The sequence below is a fragment of the Peromyscus eremicus genome, chromosome 4 (assembly GCF_949786415.1).
Source record: "Peromyscus eremicus chromosome 4, PerEre_H2_v1, whole genome shotgun sequence".
In the NCBI taxonomy this organism is placed as follows: Eukaryota; Metazoa; Chordata; class Mammalia; order Rodentia; family Cricetidae; genus Peromyscus; species Peromyscus eremicus.
Genome location: NC_081419.1, coordinates 126014221 through 126039142, shown reverse-complemented (window position 1 = coordinate 126039142; position 24922 = coordinate 126014221). Strand labels below are relative to the sequence as shown.

Sequence of the window (24922 nt, the reverse complement as noted above, 5' to 3'; positions counted from 1 at the left end):
CTACACTGTGGTCTCATACTCCAGCAGCTCCTGGGAGGTGCCCATGCTCCGGTACTGCAACCTGGGCGTGGCAGGTGAAGAATACTCCAAAGCCAGAATGGTCTTCCGGAGCCGGCGGTCAATAAAATGAGCATCCCATGCTGGATACTTTTTCCGAGGCAAGTCAATCCGAATGACAGGCCCCTCTGTCCGCAAGGGGCGAGCCACTGGCGTGGGAGGCAAACCGGGTCGCACCTGGAAGACCGGTGGCGTAGGAGTCCCAGCTCGCTCACCTCCCACCGAGGCCCCGTCCCGCTCAGGGCCTGTAGTCCTTGGCAGAGATCTTGGTGGACTTGTGATGGCATCAGCTGGAGGGGCACAGGGCCCTGGGGCTTCAGGGAAGATGCAGCCAGGTGCCTGGGGCCTCAGCATGGGCCCATTGGGGTGCAGGAGACAGTAATAGACACACATAAAGAATATGCCCAGGGCAAAGCTGGAGGCGACCACGCAGACCAGGATGAGTGAGTAGAAGTCAGTGGAGAAGTTCTGGCTGGAGTACCAGAAGCCAGTGAGAGCTGCGTTCTCCAGCAGCACGATGCAGTAGTAGAGGGTCACCCGGCGGCGGCTGCGGCCCTCCTTGACGTTGAACCAGCAGAAGATGTAGATGATCCCCACCACCATATTGTAGATGATCTCTTCCCACTTGGACATGCAGAAGTCTGTCTCACCCTGGATAACCCAGAAGGTCATGATGCACCAGTGGGCTACGATGAAAATGCCAAAGTAGAGCTTGTAGACGCTGGCAAAGAGGGCGAAAGCCAGGGTTCGGGCTGCAATGGTGAACAGGTGCCATAGTACTTGGGCTACCGCACCCTTGTAGGACAGGGGCCGCTTGTCGTCTCTGGAGTCTCTCAGCACCTTCTGGTAGGATGCCAGTGTCCAGGCCAGGGACACAAGGGAGGCAGAGATGGAGAGGGCTGTGGAGACAGGGTAGGGATGGGGTGGGCTGGGTTAGGGGTGGGTCCAGGTTGGGTCTGCAGAGGAGGTTCTGGGTCAGGACCCGGGTTCTGTGGAGGTGTGAGGGAAGGGTCTGTGGATCAGATATGAGGAAGGTCTGGTTGGGGGTCTTCAAGGGCAAGGATATGGGGTGGGGGCAGGGAAAGAGGTGGGATACTTCTGTGGGTAATGGGTAATGGGAGTATAAAGGGAAATAGATTTGGGGTGATTTTGATCTCCATGGGCATTAAGTCTAGGGTTCTAGTACAGGGCAGACAGGGTTCAGGGGTCTTGGTGGAGGGTGGGAAATTAGGGTCCAGGACTCTGGAGTAGAAGAGGAGGAGGTCAAGAAGGGATCATTAAGTCACGGAGGAGTCAGGGGACCCATCAGAAGATATTAGCCTGGGTATGAAGGGACAGCTAGAGCCAAGCAGAGATAGGGAGGGATCCCACGTGAGACACTGTGTTCTTGGCCGGAGAGGGGGCAGGTGTCCTCAAGGGGCCTGAGGACTAGTGATGGAGGCCGGGGACACTGAGGGTGGGTTAGGCAGGGTGTGGGTGGGAAGCGCATGAAGTGCTTCAGAAACAGGTGATGTCACTTTTCTGTGACACTGACTGCACTGGACTGGAGTGTTTCAGAAGGGGCAATGTTGGGGCTAACGGGACCTGGTGCAAGGGAGGAGACCGGGACGTCCAGTGAAGGGATAGGTAGACAGAGTCTCTGGAAACTGATGGTGATTGGGCAGGTCTGTAAAGCAATGGGTCCCCAGAGGATGCAGGCCAGGACTCAACAATTTGTAGAACACAGAGGGCAGAGGACTCCCTCAGGAGGCCTAAGGTTTGTTGGCGGGAGTAAAGGGCAGAGGCAAGATATAGTCTGCCCTGGTAATAGCGAGGGGAAAGAGAGGAGCCCAGGGTGTCTGAGGGGTGGTGTCAGAATGGAAGAGACGAGTTAGAGGAAAGGGGAGGTCTGGAAATGCCTAGAGGGGTGATGAGGGCCTGTGGTTCCCTAAACCCTGGCCAGGCAGGCCTGCCTTTGGGGCGGGCCGCAGGGTATCCCCAGGGGCCAGCACGGAGCGAGCGGGGCTCACCAGTCAGCAGGTCTGGCTGTCGGCTGTGGTAGACCAGCAGGCTGAGCTGCAGCACCAGCTGCGGCGCGCTGCGCAGGAAGGTCTCCAGCAGACGCAGCATGCTCACATCCGCGCTCTCGAACAGCATCCGCCAGTAGAAGTGGCGCCTCAGCCGCTCCCCGCGCCAGCGGCTCTGTAGCCCCAGGTACAGGGCGCGCAGGTACCTGCCGGGGAAGTGGTGCTCAGGTCCAGGCTCCTCCCGGCTCGTGTTCCCGCCCACCTCAGCCTCCCCGCCTACACCCCGGGAGAGTCCCCTACCTCACTAGCCTACTCTGCGGCTGTAAAATGGGCTGGCCTCTCTGGGATGTGGTTGCAGAGCGCTGAGTGCATCCATTAGCTTCTAGCCTAGTCCTGTCCTCATCTCCAGTTTAGAGGAAGGAACTGGGAGCCAGTGACCATAGTATTTGCCCAAGATCACACAGCCAGCCAACAGCGGAACCAGAACTCGATTCCGGGCACCAACCATTAGACAACACGGCTTCTTGCTGGAAACTTGGAAGAGGTTTGGCCATGGATTTCCTGTATGGATCACAGCTGGTGCCAGGTCCAGGTCCTGACCCATTGCTCCTTGGCCTCAGCTGCTCACCTAACAAACTTAACAGTTGTTTGACACAGGGCCACAGGCTCCAGGATATTTAACAGACCTCCTCACCAGCTACCCGGCTTTTACCCTTGCTGCTCCCTATACCTGGAGCACCTCTCCCTGTTCCTTAACCTCATCCCAGCTCCAAACCTAGGTAAGTCTTGCTCCTATTTCAAATATCAGGCTTCTGCTGACCACCTCCCCCAAGTTAGGAGCCTCCTTCAGACACCCCGCCCCCATTCCGCACCAGCCCTTGGCACAGTGGATTGAACTGTCCGCTAGGCACAGCTGTAAACTCCATGCCAGTGACTACATCATCTGCTAAACACAGCACACTCAGCTCTTACTGCACAGTAGGTGCTCAAGTCATGCGTTTACAAATGAATGAATGCGTAGTGGCAAGTTTGTTGACTTCTGTGGCTCTGATAACCTTGGAGTAGATAGGAAGGATCTAAGCCCTGAGATCAATTCCTGACTCGACTTCTAATTTACTCGGTTGAGTCTATGCTCATCCCTGCCCAAGTAGCAGAGAGGATGGATGTTAAAGAGCAATGCTCACATGGTATGAGGAATTGAGTCTCATTTCCCCCTGTGACCACAGAACCTGCCTTTGCCCAGACCCTGAAAATCTTTGAATATGGCAGGTTAGCTCTTTGTCCAAACCACAGAGGGATTCTCTAAAAGCGGCTTCCCAGAAAACAGGCAGAGAATGTCCAACACAGACCCAGTGACCTATTGCCTGAACCTCAGACTGAGGCACTGGGGATGGGAAAGTGCTGGCATTTCTAGGACATTGGAACCAGGGGATCGATGGTGTGCTGACAGCTTGCAGAAAGAATCATGGTGCTACAGGGTCTCTGTATGATAATGAGAGGGGTGGGCTTGATGGCTCCGACCCTGGACTCTCTTCCCCAAAATGTGGCCAAGAACATCCAATTTTGGGTCCTCTCAGCCCCAGCTACTGCTGCTGGCACATCCCCAGGAGGACACCTGGCAGCCAGGAGGGAAAGGGGCTGTGTCCCTTGGCTGCTTGGCAACCCCAGGACTGGACTGCGCTTCTTCTGATGAGTGGTGGTAAGTCATCTCCCTGTGTCACCCCATTTTCGGAGTCTCCTGCTCCCGCCCCCCACTCTCACATGGGATGCAGGCAGCATCATTCAGGCATACAGCAGATGTGCTTCAGCTTAGCTCTGTACTAGGTTTTGTGCCCCTTCATATCTCACCCTTCCATGAGAGGGAGATGGGGAACTTTGGCAGGAGAGGGGGGCAGTCAGGGAAGATTTACTACAAGAAATATCCCCTCAACCTCCCTCTTCTTCCTGACAGTATCTCATGTAGCTCAGGCTGGTCTAGAACTAACTAAGTAGCTAAGGATGACTTCGAACTCCGAATCCTCTTGCCTCCACATTTCGAATGCTGGCATTACAGGCATGTACCACCATGCCAGGTTCTGTTGGTTTTATTTTGTTTCTGTTTTTAAGGTAGATTCTCATGTAACCAGGCTGACATCAAACTCTTTACTTAAGCTCAAGCTGGTCTTGAATTCCTAATCCTTCTGCCTCCTAGCTCCCTTTCCATAGGCACCGAAATGCCTGGTTTTAATTTCTGTTTTCAAGTACATGTTGGCACTGGGCATGGTGGTACTGTCTCTAATCCCAACATTTAGGAGATTGAGGCAAGAGGACCACAAGTTCAAGGCCAGTTTGTGCTACAAGAAGAGACTTTGTCGCAAAAACAAAAAACAAAAAACAAACAAAAAAACCTATCAAGTCAATCAACCGATGGAGCAGTAAAATACAATAAAAAACACTAGTGGTGGGGGAAGCTGAGGGGATGGCTCAGTGGTTAAGAGCACTGGCTGCTCTTCCAGAGGACCCAGGTTCAATTCCCAGTACCCACATGATGGCTCACAACCACCTGTAACTCCAGTTCCAGGGGATCAAATGCTCTCTTATGTGGAAACTGCACTCACATGGTGCACAGACATACATACAGACAAAACACCTATACACATAAAATACAAATAAGTACATCTTACACACACACACACACACACACACACACACACACACACGGACAGACGGACAGACGGCAATAGAGGAGGGCATTCAGGAGAATTGGCAGATGCAAAGTGCAGAGGCAATGGGAGCCCACACCCTTTCAGGGGAATAGGCTGGGCCTAGACCGGAGGCCTCTAATCAGATGGGGCACAGAAAGACCAGAATTTTTATAATTCATCACATTGTGGAAGTTTGTTAAATTCTGCAGCCATGTCTAGGCTGCAGGACTAGGGGCATTACTCAGCAGCGGAGGACATGCTTAGTATGCACAAGGCCCTGGGTTCTGTTCCTGAAAAAAGGAAATCTGGACTGGAGAGCATAGGTTTAATTTTTAATCTGAATCCCAGAATTGGAGGTGATCAGATCAGCTCGGAGCCTCGAAAGCCTACTCCGAGGGCTGGCTTGGAGGGAAGCCAAGGAGAGACTGGGGCTGGTCCCGGCTGGAGTGTCAGGGCTGAGCTAAGGGAGTGGTGCACCAGAGCGGAAGAGAACAGACCTGGAAGCAGCCAGAGGTGAGGGCTATGGGGTGGGCGGCAGGTGGCCCCAGGGCTTCTGAGGGCCCTGGAACCCAGACCTTCATCCCAGGCCTGCTCCACAGCCCACTCTCTTCCTCATTCCTGTGGCTCTGACTTCGAACAGGAAGGAGAGGCCAGCTGGTCCAATGTGAAAGGACCTGGGGAGCTGGGGAAGAGCAATACCCTGGAAGTTTCTCTGAGGCTAGGAGACCATCTGTTTCCACCCAGGTTAGGATGAGGGCGGTGCCAGCCCCGCCAGCATCCATCACCACCTGGCAGACCTCCCGTTACTGCCCCGCCCACCCCTGATCTTTCCTCTGCCAGCTTCCAGCCAACCGCAGACAAAGGGCTCCCGTCGTCCAGGACTGGGATGGAGAAGGCTGGAAAGGAGGCTTCTGCCACCTGTCCATGGTGCTTGGGGGTCAGAGGGTAGCATAGAAACCACCCTGCACCCTAGGGACAAAAGACCTAGCCTTTTTGAGCCCAGCCTCTCTCGGGTCCTTTTGGCAACAGGACCAAAGCAGTGGCTGTTCCTTCCAGTCAGACTCACTACTCGCTGCCAGGGGCCTGGGAGATGTTCATGGGCTTAGGAGAGTGTTTGAGGCTTGTGGGGGAAATTTGGCTTCAAAGCCCAGGGAAAAACTGCAGAATCAAAATTAATAAATGTTTAATTAAATGTCTGCAAAAACAGAACATGATGTCAGCTAGTCATTTGCAATTTGGCTTTTATCTGGTTATATATAATTTACATTTGATGTTTGATGTGGCTATGTTTTAATATGCTTGATAGATGTTGAGCCACAGAGGTCTTAAGACAACACTGTCCAGGACATGAAACCTCATTTCCCTGGCCTCAGTTTCCCCTTCTCTGAAACAGAGCTGGCACCTGTCATCCTGTCTGCACCACAGTCACCAGAATAAAGATCCCATAGGCAAAATGGAGGTATACTGGTGTGTGGCTTTGTGTCCCAGCCCTGCCCTGAACCCTGCTTTGTGGCTTTGAATGGTCTCTGCTTCCCTGAACCTTATTTTTTTTTCCCTTGTAAGCATCAAGTGATAGAGTTAACAGTAATTTCCAAACTGTAGAGGGATGTGCACACAGTGGTGGCGGAAAGAAGAGGAGCATATCTTGGGTGGAGGTCTCTGGCTCCTTCTGACCACCAAGCAACTGCTCTTGGAACCTCCTCCAGGAATCCCACTGCACTCTCCACTGCCTTCTCTGTTTGAAAGGAAGTTGAAAGAAGCGGATGTCACCACGGATGGGACTGGTAACACCCACACAGGACACCCCATCTCAAGACAAGGAACCCAGACTTGCTTTTCTCCAAAATGCATCCAGTCCTACTCCCATCCACCTCTCCAGTCCCTGCCCCATCTGTCTCTCAGGTGGGTGCTACACCCTGGTACAGGCACCTCCCATCGCCTCTTGCTAGGACAGCCAAGTCAGCCTTCTCTGTGGGTCTCCACGAAGCCACTCCTGCCCCCTACAGTCCATTCCACACATAGCAACCAGCAAGGAATTCCTAAAGCCTGAGGGATCAGGTCACCCCCTTTCTGGAAACCTCACACAGGCCTCTAATCACACTTACAATGAAACCCAAGCTTCTCCCCTCAGCTCGCAGGCTCCCAACCATCTGGCCTGCCCATTTCTCTCACGGTGTCTCCAACCACTGTCTGTTCCCCACACCCCAGCTGCATCGGAAGTTCCCTGCCAGACTTGCTCCAGCCTCAGGACTTTCTCACTTGCTGCACGCTCGCTCAGCCTGGAACACTCTTCCCCAGATCCTGCTCTGGCAGGCTCCTCATCAGCTCTCCTGACACATTCTTTGAGGAGGCCACCCGTCCCACATTGCTGCTTCTCACTTCCAAGGATCCTTCTAGTCCATCACACGCCTGCCTTACTTCTGATCCTCCAGCCTTATCTCCTGAGTGCTGGGATTGCCGGTGTGAGACACCACATCCTGTTTATGAAGCGCTGGGATCAATCCCAGGGCTTTGTGCATGCTGTGCAAGCACTCTGCCAACTGAGCTCCATCCCCAGGCCCTAGACGTTTTCTTTCCATTCTGTCACTGGTGCTCATGAGGCAGGGACCTTGCTTGTATTGGTCACCAGAGTTGAGTCTCATATATGTCTCCTTTCAGGTCTCAGCAGGCCCTGGGCCTCTGTCTCAGTCAGCACAAAGTTAGAACACTTCCCAGAACCCCACTTTCCATCCATTCTGCTGTTCTTCCTCCGGGAAGTCTTCCCTGGTGCCCCTCTAGCCTGGTTAGGCTACTTTCCTCTATGATTCTCAGATGTCAGTGCGAGCTCTTAACCTACAGGCCACTGTAGGTTGTGTTCTTATTTTATAGGGGTATGGAGACATCTATTGGGACCAAACTTTCTGGTTCCCAGTCTTCATCTGTTTTTTTGAGATAGAGTCTTGCAAGATATATATATTTGGCCTGGTATTTGCTAAATACTCCAGGATGGCCTCAAACTCACGAGATTTGTCTTCCCAAGAGTTAGGATTACAGACATGAACCCTGTTGTGTCGTTTCTGACTTCCTGTCTTTAAAACAAACAAAAAATTCATTGGTGTGTGTGTGTGTGTGTGTGTGTGTGTGTGTGTGTGTGTATACACACGTGTATAGGTACGTTGTGCCATGTGTGGAGGTCAGGGGACATCCTGCAGGAGTCAGCTCTCTCCTCCCATGAGACCCAAATCAAGTGGTCAGGCCTGGGGATAAGGGCCTTTGCCTTCTGAGCCATCTCGCCAGCCTCCAACTCACTGTCTCATGCTAAGGAGAGACGAAGCATGCTCTCGAAGAGAAATCTGAAGAACCAGTAAGCATAAACAGGTGGGCTGGGAGCAAAAATGCCTGGTCTGAGAAGTAGCGAGGCCAACAGTTAGTGTTTGAATCCACCTGCCCAAAATCGACAGCTACCTCAGGACTCTATAACCCCCATGGGCAGGCAGCAGGGTCAATAAATGCGGAGAACTCTCTCTTCTTCCCCTACCAGGTCACCCCTGTGACCCAGCATCTTTCAGAGCCCAAGGGATTTGCTTTAATGGACAGAAGGAGGGGGAATGTGAGGGGTGGGGCTCAATGTTCCTGAGAAACATCTGGGCTTTTCCCATCTCTCTCTCGTTGCTGAGCCACCCCAGAGTCTCTAGCATGAGGTGATGTGTCTGTCACTGGTTTTAGACATTGAGACAGGCAAACCTGGCCTCAGACCCCAGGTCAGTGCCTGTCCCTTGAATGGCAGTCTTCTCTATCCATTCCTGTACCATGGTGGGTCAATCTATGAGTCTTTTGCAGGGACTCCAAGCCAGCCCACCTGTCTACCCCGTGAACTACACATCATTCTGTCATCCAGTCATCTGACTGTCTGCCCTGTGGACACAAGCTATGCTTTCTCCTTGTGGGTCTGTCTGCCTGGGGCTCCCAGTCCGTCACTGACTGGTCCATCTGCTGGCCTGCTGCTCAGCTCGTAGCTCGGCATGACTGCCCGTTTTCCAGCCGTCCTCCCCTGCTTGATTCTCTTCTTCCTGACTCTGGGTTCCTTTCTGTCTGTCTGTGTCTCTCACATCCTCAGCTCCTCCATCTGTCGGTCTCCGAGTTTCTGAGCGTGTGTTCTCGCCCCTCCCCACTCCCCCTCAGGGCTCTGGGCCAAAACCACAGCAGCTTCCAGAGGCTCCCCCGCTCTGCCTGTTCCATCCAGGAAGCAGCCTGCTAAAGACCTCTGTCTCCAAGATGGACCCCACCCTGTGACACCTGCAGGCTGAGGGTGGGGCTGGGGAGACAGCAGGACTCCCATCCTCCAAGCTCTTTACCATCTTGTAGGATGACAAAGGACAGTGTGCAGGGCTTATCGAGAATGATATCAACTCACATTAAGCAGCAACCTCCCAGCGCAATTAGGAAACGGGAAAGTGGTAATATGGTATAAGACACTTAAGCCAGGCCTCTTGAAGGGGTTGTCCACTCAGAGGCCTTATCAGAAAGGAGGCCTAGTATTTTCTAGCCAGGTATGATGATATTCGCCTGTAATCCTGTGCTTGGGAAGCTGAAGCAGGAGAATTGCTGGTCTGAGGCCAGCCCAGACTGTATAGTGAGACCCCATCTCAAAATACAAAATAAGGAAGCTGAGGCAGAAGGATTTCTGTAAGTCCAAGGCCAGCCTGTGCTACACAGTAACTTCCAATTAGTCTGTACTTCATAGTGAGACTCTGTCACTAAACAAAGCCAAAAGTCAAAATTACTAACTGAAGGAGGGTTGGTAGTTTCTGGCAAGGCTGAGACTGCTTCTAGGCTGGCTGTCCCTGAGAACAGAGGGTCAGAGGAGACCTGGCTAGGTGAGTTTCTCTTTGTGGGGTGGGGTGTCTCTACCCCCTGCCGAAAGTAACTGCCATTCATTCAATACATTCTGTTTTGTACCCTGCTAAAATCTTCACTGCGACCTATGACGTCTGTGGATAGGAATCCATTCATTTGATGTGGGGTGTGTGTGTGTGTGTGTGTGTGTGTGTGTGTGTGTGTGTGTGTGTGAGAGAGAGAGAGAGAGACAGAGACAGAGACAGAGACAGAGACAGACAGAGACAGAGAGAGACAGAGAGACAGAGAGACAGAGAGAGAGACAGAGAGAGAGACAGAGAGGAGGGACGAATAAGCATGTGCCCTGTCATTGAACTATCTTTTCAACTGCACTTGACATTTATTTCCCAAATTTTTCTGAGAACCCATTATGTGCCAAGAACTATGGTAGACACAGGGGTGGGCAAGAGGAGACCCAACCCGTGTGCTAGGGACTCTTAAATAATGGACGTCTGGACGTCGATGAAATCTGCATGCAAACAGAAGAACATGTTTCCCAGGCTCCAGTCATGTCCCAAACAGGGTCAGCTCAGCATAGAGGAAACCAGTGGGACTGGAGAAGGGTTAGCAGCCAGGAGAAATTTTCTGGAAGTCGTGCTTGCTGATCAGTCCGAAGCAGGCACATGAGCTAAGCAGGTGAAAAGGGAAGAGGAGGGAGAGTCTGGGAGAGGAAACAGCTTGAGCAAAGGTCCTGAGGTTAGCGAGGGGGAGAAAGGGAGAGACGAGGTGGGCTGTGTGTGAGATGGTCTTTACCACGTGACCCAGGAAGGTTTTCAGTGGGGCAGTAGTTTTAGAGGTGACACTTAGCTGTGGGGAACTCACTACAAGGGGACGAGAGTGGAGGGTATGCTGCCTGACAGGTGAGAGTGAAGGATGGCCTTTTATCAAAAAAGGAAAAAAAGGAGGAGAGATCGGGCCCAAGGTCCACAGATGGGAACCACTGGAGGCGTGTCTCAAGACGGGGTGCTGCCCCTCATTCCAGCAGGGAGGGTGTGGGTCAAGCTACCCAAGGAACCTGGCCTCCACCTGTGGCTTCTACGGTGCCGCCCAGGAAGGGGGGCTTCAACACCTCTTCCCATTGGTTTACCCCTCAATTCTGAGCGCTCCTGCAAGGATGCGAAAATAGGCCCTTCCTGGGGTTGGCAGCCAAAAGAATCCTAAATGTCAGTAAAGAATGTGATTTTACACGTTTGGCTCCCATTTCACGTGGTGCAGGGAGCCAGGCTGTCTCCCTCCTCCTTCACAGCCCCTGCAGAGTCACATCCCCTCTTCCTTGCTGGCCTCAGGCCAAATACTTCCGGCCACTGACTTTAGGCCCTAGCTAAAAACCCGTGACTTTCTCCCATCCCGCCCTCTCTCATCAGCTCCCAGCCAGGGCCCGTATTCTTGCCTATGAGTAGAAAAACAGACAGCTGCTCTGAAGCAAAGTATTTGGGATCAAGTTCTGGTCTCCTTTCTCTGGACCTCAACTTTGCCATCTATGTTATGGGTTGGTGATGTGCAGGAGAGACTAAAACTCAGCTCCGTGTTCTCTGAAGGTCCTTTTTTGGCTCTTTCTCTTCCTCTCTGTCTCTGGGTGGAGCTAGGCTGTCAGGAGACAGTGGGAAAGGCCTTGATTCTAATCTCCTGGTGACATTTGAAGGTACCGGGAAACTAACGCAGAGAGGAAGAATCACATCTGGTTGTTTGTGGTTTGACAGAGATTTCAGAAGTAGAGTGCTCTGAGCACTGAGCTGATTTCATTTTCTGGGGCTCTGGGAAGCTACAGAGGCATGTCCCATCTGAAGTGGCAGCCATGCCTCAGCTCTAACCATCTATGCCCTGGGAGAATATGGAATTCATTGACAGAATATGGAATTCAATGTTTTCCCTTATGCATTTCTCAAGCCCAGCTGGCAATTAGGATATCAATGGAAAAAGGAAAGTCCTGGGCTGGAAATTACGGCAACTAAATAAAGAAATATCACATGATTTTAAAAGAAAGCCTTCCTGGGTTAATACGCATCGCATGCTCGGTGGTTTAGAGCACTGGCTGCTCTTCCAGAGGACCTGACTTTGGTTCCCAGCACCCACATGGTGGCTCACAACCATCTGGAACTCCAGTTCCAGGGGATCCAATGCCTTCTTCTGACCTCTGCAGGCACCAGGCACACACATGGTGCACAAGCATCCATGCAGGCAGAACACTTTCATACATAAAAATGAAACTTTAAAAACCCAGGCATGGCAGTCCACACCTGCAATCCCAGTGATGGCAAACTGGGAGCCTAAGACAGGCTGATCCCCAGAAGTTAACTGGCCTGATAGTCTAGACTTCTTGGTGAAGCTCCAGGCCAATGAGAGACTCCTGTCTCAAACAAAAGGAGAAGCGACCCTGGAGAATGTCCTCTGACCTACACACACACCTGCACACACCTGCGCATGGTACACACACACCTACATGGAAAACCCTCGTGCACATACAACAAAAATAAATTTTGAGACATTTAATTCACTTAAAAATGTGTTTCGGGGGCTGGAGAGATGGCTCAGAGGTTAAGAACACTGACTGTTCTTCCAGAGGTTCTGAGTTCAATTCACAGCACCCACATGGTGGCTCACAACCATCTGTAATGAGATCTGGCTCCCTCTTCTGGCCTGCAGGGATACATGCAAACAGAACACTGTATACATAATAAATAAATAAATCTTTAAAAAAAAAAAAAATGTGTTTCGGCCGGGCGGTAGTGGCGCACGCCTTTAATCCCAGCACTCGGGAGGCAGAGCCAGGCGGATCTCTGTGAGTTCGACGCCAGCCTGGGCTACCAAGTGAGTTCCAGGAAAGGCGCAAAGCTACACAGAGAAACCCTGTCTCAAAAAACCAAAAAAAAAAAAAAAAAAAAAAAATGTGTTTCATCCATCCCTCTGCTCCCATTCCAAGGGCCGGAGGCTACCACGTTAGATACCGAAGACACAGAACACTGTTGACCCCACAGAGTCGGCAGACAGCCCTGAGGTCTACAAAACCAGGCTGGCCAGCAGTCAATGACATTAATGATACAACGTGAGGTTCGTCCACCTAGTCACTCTGCTTTTGTATGTGTTTAAAATTTTGCATACTAAAAACTAAAACACTACTTTAAGAAGCAGGTGATGCCAGGGATCTAGCTCAGGGGTAGAGCACTTACCTAGCATGTGTAAGGTGCTGGATTTGATCCCAGCACTGTAAAAAGTAACAGGTGAAGTAAATTTAAAACGTAAATACACAAAATGAAAGCAATGGAAAGAAGGTGAGATAACATTATGCGGAACGAACACATCCCGGGCTGGGTCTCCTCGGATGTCTCTGGTTTGCGGCCTGCAGCCTAGCAGTCCAGCAGCATGGGACTCGGTATGGTAAGACCCCAAGTTAAGGCCGTGGGTTGAAACCATAAGGGGCTTTACAGTCATCCAGTTTGTCCTTTAAACTGAAGTAAAGTTACTGCTTACAGCATCTCTGCCAGCTAGGCACCTCTTCCACACCCTCGGCTGGTGGGCACTTGTGCCCTTGCAAGAGCACCGAGGTCTTCTTGCTATTATGCAAAAGACCCCACCTCAGTTTAACCTTGGATCATCTGTGTGCACACTACCTTGGGGCCACAGAACAAGGATCCTTCCTTGGTGGGGCTCAGTAGGTGAGGCTTATTGAGAATTAGGACCCCAAGGGCTCCTCTCCAGCCCCTCCCCTTTTGTTACTAAGCTATAGGATTGGCTGCAACTCAGACCACAAGGGCAGTGCACCCCATGTTTTCAGAGGATGCACCCTGTGACAAGTGCTGGCATCTCTGGAAGAACCCAGAGGCTGAACCATCATCTCTTCCACTTTATAGACAAGCTCGGGCTGATGAGGCCATTCTGACCGGGATCACACAGCTACAAGGTGACAGGATCCTGACCTGCCCAGCACCAGAGTGCTCTCTGCTGCTTTGTTTTCTTTCCTGAGCCCTGGGAAAACTCAGGCCAAAGTTCTCAAGGCCCCATATGAACTTTGCAGACAGAGAAAATGACTTGCCTAGGACTCTGACCTCAGAGATGCTTTTCAATTCACGTTAACATTACTAAGCACCCACTTCACACAAGGAATCTTGCTTCTTCTGTTTCCCAAGTCAGCTATGCCTTTTTCCTCTGGGGAACTGGACTCAGGGTTGCTATGTTTAGTCTTACCCTCAGCCCACGGGCAGCAGAAGGCTGAGACTGGAGTTCCAGCAACCTCACTGCTGTGCCCAAGCTGCAGGCTTTTACACTGCCTTAGTTCTGATACCACAGCTACGGAAGCCAAAGCCTGTTCCAGCGGGCTTCTCATCCAGGAGCTGGCTGGACGCAAGGCCAGCAGAGGTAACAAGGACAAGGCCAGGCCTCCCCTGGCTTGTGATCTGTGGGAAAACCAGCCAGATGGGCTGACAGGAGTGAGTGATGAGCCCAGGGGACAGCAGAGAAAGAGCCCAGAATGTTAACAGCAGGTACTTTATTTTACATTAAAATAAAACATTTTAGATGCTTTTCTGATTTGTTTCTTCCCATTCCCAAAATAATACCTGATTGATCGGTCTACAAGAACACACTCAACCCGGCTGGGGGATGGGTCAATGGGTAAAGCACTTGTGTAAGTGTGGAGACTAGCATTTGAATCCCCAGAACCCACGTAAAGTATTTGTATGTGTATGTGGTGAGGGCAGTGCAGGAGTGTGTGGGCCTGTAATCCCAGCACTCCTATGGTGAGATGGGAAACAGAAACAGGAGAGTCCCCAGAAAGTGGTGGGCCAGCTAGCCTGGTGTACACAATCGCAAAGCAACAAGAACCCCTGTCTTAAGGTGTAAGGCTAGGACTGACCATCCAAGGTTGTCCTCTGACCTCTACACATGCCCAGAGCGTGTCCACTCTTGCACTGACATATGAAGGCACAAACACACACTCACACATGTGCACACAAAAGATTTAAATATATATATTTAATCAACACTGGAAAGACGGCTCAGCCATTAAAAGCACTTGCTGCTCTGGCAGAGGACCTGAGTCCAGTTCCCAACACCCAAAGCAGGCAGCTCATAGCTGCCTGTAACTTAAGCCAGGATCAATTGACCTCTGCTAGCTTCGGAGGGCAACTGCACTCAGAATCACACACCCACACATCCACATGTATACATATAACTTTTAAAAATCTTTTTAAAGAAGCATACTCTTAGCCAGCAGAAGGAGGGATGGCTTAGAACTCACACACAGTCGGGGGGAGGGTAGGTTTGACCACATGGCTTTCACCCCTGGCTTTGCTGCCAAATGGGAGGCTATTCCTCTCTGTAACTCAGTTTCACATCTATAAAATGAGTCAATAATGCTAGTTAACACTGAACACTATCATGGGCTGAAAAATGCTTAAAAATGTATAGAATGTGGTCTATGTATTCTCTCACCATGCCAGCACAGTGGCCATTCACACAGGAACTAGTATCCCTTCCTCACAGATGAGAAGAAACCCAAGGTTCAGAGAAGTCAAGTGGCTCATTGAAAACTATGGCGGTGGCAGGAGAGGGTTTTGTTTCTGTGGGTCCTTGTGCTTCATCCTGTCTGTCACAGATGCGATGATATAATCTGAGTCTTAATAAACAATAACTCCAATTTTTAGTAATATTCTTTATTTTTTGAGACAGGGTCTCGCTATGTAGCCCTAGCTGACTCTCTACATAAACCAGTCTGGCCTTGAACTCTCAGAGATCTACTTGTCTCCCAAGTGTTGGAATTACAGAGGCAGGTGCTACCACACCCATCAAAATAGCTGATTTTTACAACAGACATGAATGTATACATTTGTGTCCTAGTGAACTAAAAATCAGAAGTAAAATCTTCAGACAATACAAGAAATATCTAACTGTGGGCTGGAGATGTAGCTCAGGCCATGGAGTGCTTGCCTAGCATGGACTGAGTCCTGAGTTTGATTCCTAGCACCACATAAATCAGAGTGTGGTGGTGCATGCCCTAAAAACCTAGATCTTGAAGAGATTAGAAGTTCAAGGTCACCTGAGGCCACTTAGTGGCCATCAAGGCCAGCCTGGGACACAAAAGACTCTGTCTCAAAACATAAGAAAACCCAAAATCTAATCAGCAAGTGGAAATCTCCCTTAATCACACCTCTTCCCAACGAGACAATTGTGGGTGAGGCTGGAGTGCATAGCTCTTCCATAAACAAAACTGCCAAGCAATTTCCACTTTAGGTTATTAAGATGACCTTTGCTTGGTTGAAGAAATGGGAGATGGTGTGAGGGGCTCAGGGCAGTTTTGAGTTTGTTTGGGGAAAGCTTTGAGAAAGAGACAACACGGAGTGTGGTCTTGAAGGGTGTCTTAGGGTGACTATTGCTGTGATGAAACACCATGACCAAAAGCAAGTTGGAGAGGAAAGGGTTTATTTGCCTTACACTTCCACATTGCTGTTCATCTCCAAAGGAAGTCAGGACAGTAACTCAAGCAGAACAGGAACCTGAATGCAGGAGCTGATGCAGAGGCCATAGAGGAGTGCTGCTTACTGGCTTGCTTCCCATGGCTTGCTCACCCTGCTTTCTTATAGAACCTAGGACCACCAGCCCTGGAGTGGCACCACCCACAATGGAGTGGACCCTCCCCCACTGATCGTTATTAAGAAAATGCCTTACAGCTGGATCTCATGGAGGCATTTTCTCAATGGAGGCTCCTTTCTCTCTGATGACTCTAGCTTGTGTCAAGTTGACATAAAATCAGTCAGTACAAAGAGTGTATAGAAGTTCCCTGGTGGGGAGTGAGAAAGGATGCTGCTTGAGAAAGCAGCCCCTGGGCATCAGGGACCAGTGGCTTGCTTCTGGGGCCTGGAGACAGAGGGTGAAGCCAAAAGCTCTGATGCAGGATGGGGAGGAGGGGAGCCGGGAACATCTTGGGGCTCCTGAATATCAGATCCAGGATCCCCAACTGCCTTTGGCTGTGGGGAGAGTCGGGTGGGGGTGAGGTGAGGTGGGAGGGACACGGTGGAGGAAGCTGATAGCATTTCCCGGGACAAGAATTTGGACACCTTCACAAAGACAGGGTGGTGAATGGAGTAGATCTCAAACTGCCTCCTCCTCTCCCCAGGGACGTTTGCCCCAGCTGCTGGGGTTCAAAGCCATTTCCTTGCAGCCCGCCCTCCCTGGCTCCCCAGGGTTTCTCCCCTGTGTGGTCTTTATAGATCAAACAGAGGACAGGGCCTAACTGCCGCCTCTGTGTCTGTTAGGAGAAGCTCTGGTGCACTGTTGCCGCCCTGATGGCAGGAGGAAGGAAGGGTGGAGCGGAGGGAGCCGCTGGCCAGGGTCTCCCTGGAGGTGGGCGGGGAGACCACACTGGAACAACCCTGCCAGTTCAGCACAGGGAGGAACATTTGTGAAGGGCCGCAGCCAAGTCCAAGCAGTCGTAAACATGTTTCAGATGTGGGTGTGATGATTCAAAATGCTAGACTCATAACCAACGCAAGAAAAATGGGTACCAAGGCTAAAATGACAGTGAGAGGACCCTGACGCAGTCTGGAAAGACTACAGACCCTAACTTGCGACCCCTGTCACAGGTATTTATGAAAATAGCCAGGGCTGATTACAATCGAGTGCTGCTGTGTTCCAGGCAAGAGGTGCTAAACATGATACATATATTATTTAGCTTATCACACCCCAAGCCAAACGATGGAATTATTGTTACCAAGACACAGGTAAGTTACGGCTTTACCCAAAGTCACACAAAGTGGCAGATGCAAGGATATAGCCGGTTCTGGCTAATGGGTTGTGGACATTTTCCCCATGAATGAGGAAACCAAGGAAGGCCCAGAGAAAGACAGAGATCCTGTGGACCCAGCCTGATGTGGAGTCCTACCTCTGCTGCCACCACTCTGGTTCAGCCCCATCCTTGCTCACCTAGATCTTATGGAGACTTCTGTGTCCCCAGACTCGCCCCAACCTCCCAGCAGTCCGTTCTTCACTCAGCAGCCAGAGTGGATACTGCAAAAAAAACGAGTCCATAGCTTCTCCTCTGGTCAGACTCTCTGGGCTCCCCCATTGGAGTCTAAAGGCCCTGTACCACAAGCCTCACTTCATCTGCCCCTCACTGATGCTGCCTCTCAGCACTTCTGGCTGGTCTGTTTCTCTATGCCTGCAACACCCTTGCCCTTCCTGAGACCCCTCCCACACCTCTCCCTGACTAGTCCAGCCATCTACCCACATGCCACCTCTTTAGTGAGGCTTCCCTTCCCAGATCACCTGCCCTGCCACTCACTAGTTCCTTGCCCTGTTCAGCTTTGTGTGTGTGGTGTACGTGCCTGGGTGCACGTGCAGTTGTACACACGGAGGCCACAGGAGGGTACCGAGTATCCCGTTCTTTCCTTTTCCGCCTTATTCCCTTGGAACATGGTCTTTCACTGACTGTGGGGTAAGACTATCAGCCAACAAGTCCTAGCCATCCTCCTGTCTCTGCACCCCCAGCACTTGGGTTACAGGCACACATGGCTTTTTATGTGAGTATTAGGCATCAGAATTCAGCTCCTCACAACTGTGCAGCAAGGGCTTTCGCCCGCTGAACCATCCCCCCACCCCAGCCCCTACTTCATCTTTTCCCGTAGCATTAATACCATGTGACCCACTATTATTCACACTGCCATCTTAATCACGCTTTTACCCTTGGCACTTTTAACAGTTCCAGGTATACAGCAGGTGCTCCATAAATACCTGCTGAATGAGTGACCGCAGATAAAATACATGAGTGCCATGTCACTGTGGCTTACAGCCCCCTGCCCTCACCCCTGGCTACTGCTCACAGAACAATAACGGTGCTAACGGCAGCTACCAGTTTTTAAATTATGTTTAAATTAATTTACTCTGTGTGCATATGTGTAGGGGTGGCATATGTGTGCCACAGCTCACATGTGGAACTCAGGGGTCCTCTCCTTCCACCATGTGAGTCCCTGGGATTGAATTCAGGTTGTCAGGCTTTATGGCCTTCGCCTTTACCTGCCAAGACATCTCACCTACTCTGCTACCAGGGTTTGAATACTTAAATAGTGGGACTAGCCCTTGCTAAGTCCTTGGCACATGACACAAAACAACATGAGAAGCAGACAGGTACAGTGTTAGTCTCTGCTTTCGAAGGGATGGAGACTATGTGGCTGGACAAGGTAGTGGGTGCAGGATCTGAGTGGAGACAGACCCTGAATCCAGAGTTCGTGTTCTTCACATTACACCAATGATCCAGCTTCCCAGAGGGGAACCCGGAGCCTGATTTCACAGCAGCACTGACTCACTGCAGAAGCCCTCTGGGGTGTACGGCTCACTGGCACACACAGGCAGAGATAGAACAGCTGGACTCGGTGAGCTGTTAGAGGGACCTAGAAGCTCACCGCTGCCTCCCTTCCTCCCCACTTCAAGGTGCTCAGACTCTGACAGCTGGGAGGAATCCCATGCCAGGTCTCCTCACACTAATTGGCTTAGGAAGCCATGCTTATCTGGGTAAAGCCGGGGCCCATGAGTTCAAGATTAGGGAGAGCGGGATTCATGGCTTACTGCTTTGCTGCCCACAGGGTCAGAGGAGGCAGAGTTGGGACTTTAATTGGCTTAACAGCCTTCAGTGGCTTAACAGCTCAGAGGGCTGGGGTGGGAGGTGGATAAGGACAGCCTGGTGTCCAGCCAATGGCCAGATTCATGCCCCACCAAGGGATCTGTTTGCTCTCCTCCCCAGAACTCAGTCTGCTGCTGCCTCAAGGCATTTCCCTATGATTCTCTTAACACCCAGTGTGTCATGATAGGGATGGGGCTGGGTTTGGGAACTAGACAAAGGGGTAGGCACCTTCCCTCCCCCTCACTCCTGTGACCTCAGCCAAGTTCCTTGACTTCTCTGGGTTTTGCTTCCTTGTCGGATGAATGAATGTATCAGTCACCACTGAGGGAGGGTTTTAATGCAAGCAAGATGTCTGGAACATTCCAAATTGCCCCTGCTGCAACATGGTAGGTGTGCAGTGTCTATGAGCTCCCTCCTTTTACATTTCAACTAATAATGTCTGTGTGAAAGGACTTTATCTCTTGGGAAATGTTTGCCTGGGGTTATGTAAAGAAGACACCCCCGCCCCCACACACACTCCAAAGTTTCTTTTGGCTGATACTACTTTTTAATCTCTCTCTCTCTCTCTCTCTCTCTCTCTCTCTCTCTCTCTCTCTCCCTCTCTCTCTCTCTCTCTGTGTGTGTGTGTGTGTGTGTGTGTGTGTGTGTGTGTGTGTACCTGTACCTGTACCTGTGCCACTTCACAGGTGTAGAGGTCAGAGAACAACTTTTGGGGATCAGTTTCTCTTTCTGCCATGGTGTCCTGGAGAGTGAACTCAGATTGTCAGACAGACTTGGTAGCAGGCACCTTCACCCACTGAGCCATTTCATTGGCCCTCACTGAAACTATTTTTTTCTTAAAAAAAAAAAATCTTAGTAGTTGATTTCCCAATTTCCTAATTCCCATTTCCCTTGAGAAATCAAGACCTGGCCATATTAGATCCATGATTTCTCATGGCATCATTAGAGGGACCAGGTGGTACCTTTGTTGTGTCTAGGACACTTGTTTCCCAGAACTTGTCAGACACCCCCTTGTCTGACACTCCATGCACCCATGTCTATGTGATCCTCCTGGCCTTTGAAGGCAGTCTACAGGCCTGAAAAGTTGAAATTATCTTTATGATTGAACTTCAAAACTAGGGTACAGGATCCGGAATAGAATAACCTGCAGTCTCCCAGATTTCAATCTGAAGAGCTCAGGTGCAGTTCCCTCCTTGTCATCCCAACCTCACCACTCAAAACATCTGCAGGAACAGCTCATGTGGTAAAATGTTGTGCCAACACCACTTAATTTCCAGGCATGCCAAACCGGATGGCTTCTCTCTACCTTCTCTGAATGTTTAAGAATCCAAAGCTTGTGGGACAAGGGTCTAGAGTATTCAGTGGCAACAGACCCAGAGTCAGAACTGTAGCCTGGTTAATGTGGCTTGGTGTGCACTTCTCAGCCCCAGTAGCCATTTCTATGAGATCTCTCCTAATTGACTGCAGATTCTGAATTTAGTGAACAGTCAAGCTGTCAGTAATTGCTTTCCAGCTCTCTGTAGACCCCAGCCTCACTTCTTTCTTTAAGTGATTTCTATTCTATGCAGGGAAGTACCCAGCAGGTGACCAACTCATTTCAGGACCTCTCCAAAGGGCAGGCGTATTAGGAGGCAGAGGAGACAGAATTGTAACCTACATATAGAAGGGGTATTGGGGGAGGACCCCAAATTGACCCTGATGACCTTAAACCGTTCTGGGCAGCAGGTGGTCATATGGCACTGTACCACATCGTCATGGGTCATGAGAAAGATATAATACCTTAGGATCACTGCATCTAATCATATCATTTCACACACACAGGGAAACTGAGGCTCAGAAATGGAAGAGCCTGACTCAAGGTCACTTTCAAACCAATATGAAAACATAAATCCTCTGAAAGCACAGCCTCCCCAAATCCAGCATTTTCCCACAATCCACAGTTTCCTCATCGTTACCCACAGGGTTCCACTGCCTCCCCCTCTTTTCACATTCTTATCTCCACACAACAGAAGCTGGACTTTCTGTCATCATGCAATCTCACAATCTCAGACTCATAATTCTTCAAGCTTTGGGGGACACTTTGGTGCCAGAATTGCAAGGTGGATGAATTGAACTTGGTTTTTGAAGATGCAGACTCTTGAGTTCCAAAGCTCCCAATTGCTCACTGTGTGACCTTGGGCAAGGGTGCCCCACTCTCTCAGCCTCCGCTCCCTCATCCGCCAAGTGAAAATTATAATACTAACCACATGACAGAATTATTAGAAAAGATACAGGAGAGAAGGAAGGTAAAAAAGGCAACCAGTGGGCTTGGCAGAAAGTGAGTGCTTAATAAAATAATTGCAATGGCAGTGTAAATCAGGGTTTGAGTGCCTAAGTGAATGGTTAAAAGAAATGCAATCAAGAGGAAGAATTCACAAGCTAGGGCCATGCAAACCCTGTCTAAAATGCTTACAGGCCTGATACCACTACAGCCAAATTCTTTTTTTTTTTTCCAGGAGAGATTCTGAGTTTTTCAAATACCATATACTATGGACACAAACCACTTCCATAGTTGGGTTTCCCCACGCTCATCTGACTGTTCCCTCTCTGGTCATCTCATCCCAACTCTCACCTTCCCAGTGTAGAACAGTGCAAATAGTAGATAGAGTTCTTTCACTCTCAGAACCACAGAGTCCAGTGGACTCTTAGCCACTTCCAGCCAGCCCCCAAGATGTCCATCTATGGTCATTTTCCCCCCATATTTGAGAGAAACTTGGTTTCTGTTTAAGAAAGAAGATTCCTATTAGCATCATGTAAGTGGATTCTGAATGGGGAGGAGGAGGGTAGCCTGTGAGTTGTGGGGCAGCTGGCCCACTTTAGGCTGAAGGGAAAGGGGGACCAAGCTTTGGCTACCCAGAATAGGAAGTTACCATTTCAGAATCTAAAAATAACCCACCATCTGTCCACTTGGGCACAGAATGATAAATGCAGATTAGTTCCTGGATGTAGACATGAATATTTTTGTGTGTCAAGCTAATAATAATAAGACCACGGATAGTGTTTTCCCCTTCCCTGACTCCAGAGCAAGCAAAGTAGAATATGCTCATCATCTTGTCAGACGAAGATGGGGAAACTAAGGCAGAGAGAGGAGGATCGACAACATAGCAAGGATGACGCACAACAAGTGAGCAGCTGGGCCAGACACCAGGGGTCCAGTTTCCAGTGCTCAGTCCAACCGTATCTTCTGAGTCAGGCAGAATATAGTGAAAAGTAAATTTAGTGTACAGAGTAAATAACCATCCTGTAGATCTGTAGAGGGACTTTCCCCATGCTCTCCACACATCTGTTATGATAATTCCTTACATCCCCAAATAGGTTCCAATCTGCAGAGTCCTCACACAGACCTCCTCTTGCCTAGTCATCCCAACAGGTTAAAAAACTGTAACAGTAAGTCAGTGAGACAGGAAGGTAGAGAGTAAGTCAGTGTGAGATGAGAAGGATAGAGAGTAAGTCAGTGAGACGGGAAGAGTAGAGATTTCCTCTCACTTCACAGGTGAGGAAACAGACCTGGAGGGAGGAGGAGGAGGAGGTGTGCCTAAGATCACACAGTAAGCAAATTCATTTTGTCACGGCAGGGAACAGCCCAAGGAACTAGAGTGATTCTGATTCCAGAGGAGCTGTGGTCTAGAATTTCCCCCCTCTCCAATTAACTCAGCCCAGCAGGCACCCTACTTGCTGGCAAAGGAAGAAGCCTGGAAGTGAACAGTTTGAATGGAGCCCCAGCATTGTTTTCCGATCTGAGGACTAAGGGGCAGCCAGTAGCTTGCTAGTGTCAGAATCAAGATTCGAAATCTCCTTGGCCCCTTTTGTTGGGGGTGGGGTGGGGCTCTCTGGAACTCCTTAGGAAGTAGGAGCCAAAGAGTGATGGACTGGATTCACCACACCCTTTCTCAACAAAACCAGGAAGTTTAGACCGGATAGTCATTTAGCTGCCTCACATTCTGCCTCTCCCAGGTTGTTGGGGGTGGGCTGCAATTCTGAACTGAGTGCCTCTGAGAGCTGGAAAAGACTTGTGAATATTTCCACAAGTCTAGGCTTGGTACCTGGACATGGAGGAGGGATCAGGACTGGAAGGATCCCTATGCCCTGTTCCAAGCATAACACTTGTCCCCGTGCTCCCCAACTCCTCCTTGCTCACGCATCACTAAGGGTCCCTGGCCCCTTCTTGCCCTATTAGTCAGATCAAAGCTATGGATCTGGTGTCCAACAGAGTTTGGCAGAGGCAAGGAGCTGACTGAGAAGGAAGCAGAGCTGCGATGGAGTGGGTCGGGGTGAGGGTCAGGACAGGAGCAGGGCGGGCTAGAAAGGCCAGAGCAGATCTGGGGCAGCATTCCACTCCAGGACTCAAGCTTCCTTCACCTGCTCTTTTCCTACCTCCAGACCTGGCCGAGCTGCAGGAGGTGAACGAGGGTCTGCAGCAGCCAGACGCAGAGGCGGCAGCAGCGGCGGCGGTAGGTGCTGGCCGAGGACTGCACGGGCCGGGGGACCAGCTCCGGGCTGCCTTCTTTGGTCCTGAAGGCGACAGCGCTGTCCTTGGTGCTGATGGCGGCTCCGCCGATGTCGCTGTCCTTGGTGCTGACGGCGGGTCCCGGGGTCCCCGCGGGCTCCGAGTAGTCGTAGACGAACCAGCGGAAGCTGAGAAGCTGCACCACCAGCGAGGGCAGGAGCACGAAGAGCAAGGTGAGGCCGAAGTAGGTGTTCTGACCCTGCAGGTAGTAGGAGGCCGCCAGCCACAGGTCGGTGGCGCCGTCGGAGAAGAACACGAGCAGCGCGCACAGCACCCAGCAGCAGTCTCGCAGCTCGTAGCGCGGCCCCGGGCCCCCCGCCGCCGCCGGGCCCGGGCCCGCGATCTCCGCCGCTACCTCCCCGCGCCCTCCTGCCCCGCCCCGGGCTGCTCCCGCCGGCCCCTCGGGCCCCGGGCCGGCCGCGGCCGCCGCTCCATCCGACTTCGCGGCCATGTTGGCGGAGCAGGAGGCGGGGAGCGACTTCCGGGCGGCGGAGCGGGTGGGGTGCGGAGTGGGGAGGACCCTGCGCGGGCGGCTCCCGCCTCCCGCTCTTCCTCCGCCGCTCCTCTTCCTCCTCCCCTCTACCTCCTCCCCTCTACCTCAATTATTCATCCTTGCCGGCGCCGCCCCACCCGGACTCCGGCCTGGATGTGGGCCGCCCCCCTGGGAAGGGAGGGGGCCGGGGCGGGGAGAGCATCCCGGGTCACCCTTGCATGGCTTCCTCGGAGGCGTGGGCCCCAACCACATGCATTCTGCCTCTGGCCTCCCCCCGGACCCTACTTCTCTTTGACTGCTCCCGCCCTATCCTCTCCTCTTCCATTGATCTCCTGCGGTACCTCCGGTGATTTGGGTCTTGCAATGCCCCAAGGAGGGTGAAAGGCCAGGGTCTGCGAACAAAAAGGAGTAGGAGCAGCTGCTTGGGTACCTGCCGTGACCCTTTAGCAGTCACTCCATTCCAACGCCACTTCCTAGTTCCCCCGTGTTCACTTATTGTTCCATCCCCTCCTTTGATCTTGAGAGGTCTCTTTTTTTCATTGTCTTTTTCAAGCTGAGAAACTGCAGTTCTGAGTTGCGGTTTCTTGCTCACTCTTCCTTCTTTCAGGAACCGCGTTCGTCTGGCCACTAGCCCGGTTAGGGAAGGCAGAGAGA

At 51.2% G+C, this 24922-nt stretch overlaps 1 protein-coding gene across 1 annotated transcript; it reads right to left on the bottom strand.

The window, feature by feature from the left end:
• On the bottom strand, positions 1–24226 carry Xkr7 (XK related 7). Its single transcript, XM_059259686.1, has 3 exons — positions 23643–24226; positions 2067–2269; positions 1–956 (listed from the first exon to the last, which is right to left on the bottom strand). Exons 1-3 carry the CDS (start codon positions 24224–24226, stop codon positions 1–3), a joined length of 1743 nt encoding a protein of 580 aa, XP_059115669.1.
• Positions 24227–24922: the final 696 nt, after the last annotated feature.

Bases quoted from the DNA above. Each gene is read 5' to 3' on its own strand.
- Xkr7 (XM_059259686.1), bottom strand. From the start codon at position 24,226: ATGGCCGCGAAGTCGGATGGAGCGGCGGCCGCGGCCGGCCCGGGGCCC. The intron at 2,270-23,642 runs GTAGGAAAAGAG...CTTCCCCGGCAG, and splicing joins CAGCTCGGCCAGGTCTGGAG to GTACCTGCGCGCCCTGTACC. The intron at 957-2,066 runs GTGAGCCCCGCT...CTGTCTCCACAG, and splicing joins ACAGCCAGACCTGCTGACTG to CCCTCTCCATCTCTGCCTCC.